The 8,038-nt window shown below is 34.4% G+C and overlaps 1 protein-coding gene across 4 annotated transcripts in view; it reads left to right on the top strand.

Annotated features, from left to right (window-relative positions):
- TSC22D2 (TSC22 domain family member 2) overlaps nt 1-3,476 on the top strand; it is a 47,862-nt gene extending 44,386 nt beyond the window's left edge. For 3 of the 4 annotated variants that reach the window (XR_002482646.1, XM_021718501.1, XM_008069886.1), the window contains 2 exons: nt 793-844; nt 1,751-3,476. Coding sequence is in view for 3 of the 4 variants with exons in the window: in XM_021718501.1 (XP_021574176.1) it covers nt 793-844; nt 1,751-2,011 (313 nt within the window). In the remaining variant the exon portion in view is untranslated. The remainder of the gene's footprint in view (nt 1-792; nt 845-1,750) is intronic. The other variant, XM_021718502.1, reaches the window with a different exon arrangement.
- Nucleotides 3,477-8,038: the final 4,562 nt, after the last annotated feature.

Raw genomic sequence — 8,038 nt, 5'->3', positions numbered from 1 at the left:
AGAGTGAGACTCCAACTCAAAAAAAAAAAAAAAAAAAATTAGTAACTTTTTTAAAATTTACAAAATTATCAATAAAAGGCTATAGAGTCTTGGCTATTACTAAGACTTAAGTTAATATATAGGAAAATATAAACTACCAAAGAGGACAATTATTCAGCCTTCTGTGTTATTATCATATAATTGCTAAGATGATATCTGGACTTGGGATGTTCTTACTACTTAGACTGGTTTAAACCACATACTTTATTAGGTGATTTTTGCCAGCAAGTAACCTATAATCGAAGCATGTAGGTCTGCCAGAATGTTGAGTTTCTTGTTAACCAGTCCTGCCCCAAAGCCCTCTCATATGTTAACTTACAGAAGAAAAGTCATCATCTGAATTTTAATGGAATAAGTAATTACAGGGATTTCCCCATGAAAGGCAATTAGAATATATAGTTGGTTAACGAAGAAATTTAAGAGATATGGTAAGGGTGTTGCTACTGTAAAAATGTTTCCTTTTAAGACCACTGAGTTGAGAACTTCTGAATAGAATAGAGAGTTAGTTTTAAAGCAGCATATGTACATCATGAGCAAATTAGAAATGGAACATCAAAGGATTTTTAGAAGTCATCTACTTACTGAGAAATGAGAGCTCTGAGTACTGGAATTGTGAGAATAGACTTAATAAGCTATTTTAAATTACTGTCTTTGGTTTTTAAGTAAAACACATATGTCTTACATTATGTTAAGAGTTGGAAAGGTGGTTCAATTTTTTAGAATAATTTAATGAAATGTTGTAATTTTTTCCAGTGCATCTGGGGGAGGTGTTGTAGCCATTGACAACAAAATAGAACAAGCGATGGTAAGTAAAAGTTTTTGGTTCTCTCATTTCATAGATTATTGGTTGTATGGAGCACTTAGTTTTTATCAATTTTAGAAAACAAACACTTTATTTAAACTACAGATAACCAAATTTTATATATATGTATGTATATGTGATATAATATATATATATGTATGTATATAAACCAGCATGACAAGGTATATTTTTTGATAATGAGATTTAGTTGAAGATGCTAGAACATTGAGAATTTTTAGTCTAGAAACACCAGTTGAGTAAATATTTTTCCCATTTGAACATCTCACATTTTATGCATTACCACTGATAAATCAGGGGCCATTCGGGGGGAGAGCATACATAATTAAATGTAGTGTGTTCTCAGAATATTTCAGCATTGAAAATAGGTAGTTTAGAGAAAAAGAAAGTATTAAAGTGAAAGCTTCAGCTGGAAATCTGATCCAAATAGACTGTAGATAAGCTACAAATAAGGACTGTTGGTCCCAATGTATTAAAAACAAATCCTAAGATTTAAAGTTGGAAATTACAAGTCACTTTATCTCTAAAGCAGTACTATACCTAGTTTAACATCAGACAGCATTCCACTGGAATATTATGCCCTTGTTCTCGTGATCTAACATCTAAGCATGTGATTTCTTTTAAAAAATTCTAAGCTTATAATTGACAATTTAGGGAACAAATACTTTTAGAAATTATTCCAGACTTTGAAAAGAAAATCCTGGGTTTGCTGCTCTAGTTGGGCACTGGAATTTTTTCTACCCCGTTCTCCATAGGCCTGATATAGTGGAAACATTAAAAGCAAGAGCAGAAAAATTAATATAGAAACACCTTGTGTTTATAAGGCACCAAGTAGACCAGAACTGCTTTCCTTTTCACTCTTTCTGACATTCATAATTTTGTTTTCCACAGGATCTGGTGAAAAGCCATTTGATGTATGCAGTAAGAGAAGAAGTGGAAGTTTTAAAGGAACAAATAAAAGAATTAGTTGAAAGAAACTCTTTACTTGAACGAGAAAATGCACTGTTAAAATCTCTTTCAAACAATGATCAATTATCCCAACTCCCAGCCCAACAGGCCAATCCTGGTAGCACTTCTCAACAGCAAGCAGTGATAGCACAGCCTCCGCAGCCAACGCAACCTCCACAGCAGCCGAATGTCTCCTCAGCATAAAGCTTTCTTAAGCCTCATTAAGAAAAAAACTGAAAGCAATCTATCCTTGTGTGCCACTGATGTTCTTTCCACTTTATACGAAAGCAAGTAGCCATGCTTTGGTTGTGTGTTTGGCCTTTTCAGTATTAGACAATCATTCTACAAGAGCTTTTTCTCTCTCTGAGATGTCATGCAGCGCTGTTGATGTCCAGTTCCATGTCATCAGTACACAAGGAGAATAATAGATGGGGTTTATTAAAGCAAGCAAAGTCTGCATTTTACCTGGTGCGCACGAGTAGGGTCTTTAAGAGTTTTGGTGGCTCTCCCTTGTTTCCTATTACCCATGGATTTACCCTGAGCCTTCCTATCACATTATAAATAACAGTTCATCTAAAGAGCCACTTTTCTTTCAATATCAGTAACATTTGCCTACATAAGTTTTCATTTATTTGTGTTTTATTTATTACAGGGCTGCTATTTTCATAATGTACATGAACAATGTCACAGAACTTTTTTAATTTTTTTGAATAATTATAAGTATCAGTAAAGGAATTTAAAGACAGGATTGCATTTAATAAAACGTTTATGCAATAATTGAACAAAAGAATCCTGGCATATTTCTAACACTAATGGCAATTTACCTTTGGTATTTATTTTCAGTAGTAAAGACCCAGCTTGAATGTAAATTTTGTATAGTGTAAGTATGAAGAACATAGTGCAACTGTACAGGTAGTCACCAGTTATTGTGATATAATAAATAATTGGGCTATTTTGATGAAGAAAACTCTGTTCATTTGTTTCTACTTTCTAATAGAGAAATTGCCATGATTCCTCTGCTTTTCAACATTTCGTATGACTTTGTTTTTTTTTTCGGGTGGGAATAAAAAGCTGTGAAATTGTTCAACCTACTTTGTAACCAAAGAAGCAAAGCTGTGTAATGGAGTTGTTTTTTTTTGGTTTTTTTTTTTATAATGCACATTCTTTATGTATTTTTATTTAGTGTTTTCTTGGTCACAATTTTCTTTGCTGTCTAGCATGATCTGCATGACCTATAATCTTTGAACCACTTTCGTACCTCATGTTTTTATCCAGCACTCTTATTGTAATATGTACTAGTCTGTGAACAATGTCAAGTAAAAAAGAAAGAACAGGTAGTATGGTGGAGCTGAGCTAGTGTACAATACACTAGTTGTAAAAAAAAAAAAAATGAAGTGAGCCATCTTTTGTTCATTTAAAATGGTGTTTTGAATTTCGTATGCAGAAAACGTTTTGTTACATTGCAGATTTTAATGTATTTAATAAATGCAACATGCAGATTAAGTGCAGTGTATACTGAGTATTTAAATTAAAATGTACATTTCATAAATACAGTTTCAAGAGAAAGCATCATTTTGTGTATACTAACACATTAAGTGTATGTCAGAAATTGATGTATAAATATATATTTTAACACATTTTCTGAAATTAAACTGCAGTTTTGTTGAAATATTTGGCTCTATATGTGTTCAAAATTTGACTAGATTTGTATTTTCACAGTTCAGAATATTCCTTAAATGAAAACCTGTTATTAATGACTTGATAGTTCTTAAATTTTCAAAGTAAAATAATTTAAAGAATGCAAGAATGGTGAGCAATATTTGTACTCAGTGTTTGTATTGTGTTAATGATACTTAGGTAGGAAATCCTTGTCTACCAAAACTTTTACTTGAATTCAGAAAGGTGCCTGTAGAAATTAACATGCGCTATGTCTGTAGCCCACTAGCTAATCAAGAGTTAATGAGAACCAATAGTTAGTTCTCCGAGATGTGTTCTTACCTATTTCAAATAAAAGTCGGGCATAAAATTGGGATATATACAAACAAAAGGCATAAAATTGGGATATATACATTGGGATTGCCAAATATTTTATATTCTAGTTGTGCTGCAGGATATATTCAGTGAACAAAATTTTAATGTTAATTAATGACATGAGAAATAATTAAAGGAACTAAGTACATAAGCTTGAGTAAGCAGCCCTAAGGATATGGAGTAAGATTCTAAGTAAAGCCAACACAGGTGAGATAGAATGTGAAACTTTGCTGTTGGTATGTTAACCAAAAGGTTTGCTGGGTGTGTCCCTCCAGTCCCAACTATGATTCTTAACACAGGTGGAGAAAAACTAGTATTAGAAAAGGGTTGGGATTTTTGTGAAAAAATATTAATTTTGATTCTGAGGATAGAAAAACACTTTCTACACAAAGTAATAGTCTCTAAGGAAATGAGTAATAGGTTAAGGTTTAAAATGACTAATGTAATTATTACTACTTTTACATTTAACAAAAAACAATAGAAAAGGAGATAAAACATGGATAGTTCACAGAAGAAATAAATGGCACTTGCTAAAGGTTCAACCTCTAGTAACCTGAGAAATGCAAATTAATATTTTTAAGGCATTGTTATAAGTGTCTTTTAAGTAGCAGAATTTAATGTAGAAAGGCAGGCTTTCCTGTGTTTCTAGAAAGTAATTAGGCAATATGTTTCAAGAGCCTTAAATATTAAATATTAATAAGCTTTTCAATGTAATGACATGAGAAGATACTCAACTCATGGTGCACTGTTAAAAAAATGCAAAATTATTGTAGTGCCTGTCCTCTGCTTTACCATCATCCCCTTCTTTCCTCAGAACCCAATCTACATCTCTCCCGCCTGCAAAAAAAAAGGATGGAAGGAAGCCTGTACATCCAAACCTACTCTCATGAGGCACGCCCCCACTCCAAAGTCAGGAAACACTTAAAGGAAGAAAGCTGTTACAGTTTTTAGCATCAAATATATTGTATTTGGAAATGTCAAGCATTCCTCTGATTAATTATTTAGAATCTTAAGAAACTTTCAGTTTTACTTTGGAGATTGAGGGTCTCCTGATAACTGAATATTAACTGATTGAGATTCCAGTTTGGGGTCACAGTCTTATACCATCTATCTAGTTTTCTTAGTGCAATGCCTATAGACCAAGGGTCCATGTAAGATTTCTTTTGGGCTCACTTAGCCAACAAGCAAATTGTAAGTAGCAATTTTTCCAATACGGTAGTTTTCTACAATTCAAGCCTAACTTTCTATAAAGAAAACTCATTTTAGGTAGCTGCAATGTAATCTCACAGCTTGCCACACCAGAAATAAGAGGGTAAGGGTAATTAAATACAGAGTTTCTGTAACTCATAATTGTACATTCAATATGACTAGGTTTTCCCAATTATATTTATAATGTTCTAAGCCAATTAGAAATACTGAGACAAGAATGTCATACAATCAAGCCTCCAGTGATTGGTGGTCACAACTGCCATTATTCACAAGAACTTTAATACATCAGAGATTGTATTACTCTAAGTTCCAAACTCCTGGACTTGTGTGTGTGTGTACATGTGTGTGTGTCTTGAATGTAAGATTAGAGTAACCAGGATACCTCTATTCTTTATAGAAAGTTATCTTGTAGAGCCGAAAGTAAAATATTAGCTGAACTTTTTTAGTTTTTAAGGGAGCACTTTTTAAGATGATTTGACGTCACATATTGTTCAAGGAAGCTTTATATCTCAGTGGCAGACACTCGATGACATGATTCAATTCTCTTCAATAATCCTATTAGGATAAAACCCAGCCCTCATGATTTGCAATTTGAGGCTATAGACAAGCCAATTGATGGTGGCTACCCTCTATCTATGATGCAATGAAAAGTATTAATATGTACAGTCAACATGGCTTTGTCAGGGTAGGTTTTCTCAAAGAGCTTATACCTGAATTCTGAAGGTCACAAGTTAGCCAAGCTCAAGCGCAGGAAAACTACACAAAGGCTTGAAGGACAGCATGAAAAAAGTTCATAGGGCAACCACAGTACTTCACTGGAGTTGGGATGACTGATTGCCCTTCTGACCTTAGTAGATTGACATCTATTCAGAAAGACATATTGAATGATTTTAAGCAATGGGATATTGTGCACAATTCCAGAGGCAAGTGAGAGGTAGATGAAGGTAGCTGAAACTGGAAGCCAAAAAATCATTTAAGAAAGACAACAATAATCCAGAAAATAAATGATGAGAAGGCAGTTAAACTACATAGGTAATTTTGTGAAGCTCATGAAGGAAGCTTATCTTGGATCCTTGAGTACCATTTACCCCTCCACAATGAACTTTGCTTTCCCAACATCAGGTGCCATGTTTTCTTGCCCTTTCAAAGGTAGATCAAAGGGCCCAACTCATCCTTGAAAGTTTGGGTCAGTCTTTTCCTCCCAACAGTCATCTATATCTCTATGAAATGAAAGTCTTTGCTTCCTGCTAAAGGAATTTCAATAATTTTAACAAAAGGGTAGGGGGAATAGAGGAGCCTGTGCTGTCACTTCATGTATCTGTGTCAATTCAGCCCTAAAGGTAAACTAAATTTAATCCTTCTATGGTAACTAGGATTAGGATGATTCCAAAGCCTTTCCGTAAAAGCTATTCCTTGCTCCTGGAAAGGAGAATATAGGTTCTGGCCCCATTGCAGGTACTGACAGCCCAAGTCAGAATAGGTTTTGCTAGCCTGTAGCCTTTCATTCTTTGACATAAATCAATCTGGCAGGCTTAAGTTTCCTTCCTATGCAAAACCAGACCTTTGTTCCCACCTTCTGCCTCAATCCATATTTCTGCTTTCTAGTAATACTAATAGTTTTATTATTATTTTATTATTTAGTGATATATATTTGCACCCTATTACCCATTTTTAGCATTCCAGAAATATGTCATCACTATCTCATATTTTTGTACCAAGTCAACAATTTCTATATCAAGATCTGTTCTTTAAACACATTGATTCCCTTTGTAGGTGGAAGGATTGCCTACTGTACAAGTGCAATCCTGTACAAGTGCAAATGTTGTTGCTATTTCCTTTGTGGAATACAACTGGTATGACATGCTGTGTTCACAGAAGAAAAATGCTAAGTGAAAAGTTAAAGTTCAGAGACATTCTTGCTTCCCCCTCCTCCCCCCCATGGAATGGTCAAATAATTAAAGGTTTTTGGGACTAGTGATGACAAAGTAAGAAGAAGCTGGTATTTTGCACTGGCACAGTCCATTCAGTCATTGAATTTGTTCAACATACCTGGATGGTGAGTTAGCTTTATTTGTTCTTCTAACCGGGGAAACTGACAGATTTGGCAGTCTTGGGAACTTTTCCACTGTCTATCATGGGTCCAGAGTATCTAAGTTTACAGACCAAGACATTATCCACAGAAGCCATATTTCTCCCTTTGGAGGAAAGGAAAAGGTGTGCTAACTTAGGATCATAAAAATAAACGAATTTTAAAGCACAGCAAATGCCACCGTTTAACTTTTATTTATTTAAAAAGTTGAGGTATTTTCTTCTTTGTTTGCATGCCTGTGATATTTCCATATAACAACAGTAAATCTGCCGCAACCCAAGTGTTAGCCAGATCACAGTTCTTGCCATCATTTCACAGGCAAGCAGCACATCTATAGATAGATCATACCTGAGGATGTCCACAGAGAGCAAGGGAGAATTTCCCCCACACTTGGAATTGAAGTAATATCAGGTCAGTGTCTAATTCTAATTTTCCTACCTTAAGCAAGTGACAAACTTGCATGGACAGAAAAAGATAAATATGTACAACGTCATAAGTCCCTGAAAGTGAATTTTTTAAGAGCTTTGAGTTTTATTTTTTATTTTATAGGTGCGATGTTGAAATGCAATTTAATTCTATTTCAATATAGGTGCTGCACCCTGTACTAGATGTTTGGGGATAGAAAACAGAATGGGACATGATTTGTGCGCTCCGGGAGCCCATTGCCCAGTGTAAGTCTAAAAGCGGAAGTACCATATTGTTTATTTAGAATATATGTCATAGTTTGTGAGCCTCGTATCGTTTGTTAGATGGAAGGTTCATATAAATCAACAGTACTATCACCATGCCATGTAAAATCCTTTGATATTACCAGGATACAACTTTATATCACCAAAAAGCTTTAACATCAAATAATACTTTTGTTTTAAAAGGAGGGAACGGGTGAAAAGTCTCTCACCTTG

The sequence above is a fragment of the Carlito syrichta genome, unplaced genomic scaffold (assembly GCF_000164805.1).
Source record: "Carlito syrichta isolate Samal-C Ts95f unplaced genomic scaffold, Tarsius_syrichta-2.0.1 Scaffold312301, whole genome shotgun sequence".
Taxonomy (NCBI): Eukaryota; Metazoa; Chordata; class Mammalia; order Primates; family Tarsiidae; genus Carlito; species Carlito syrichta.
This window is presented reverse-complemented; position numbering and strand designations above follow the sequence as displayed.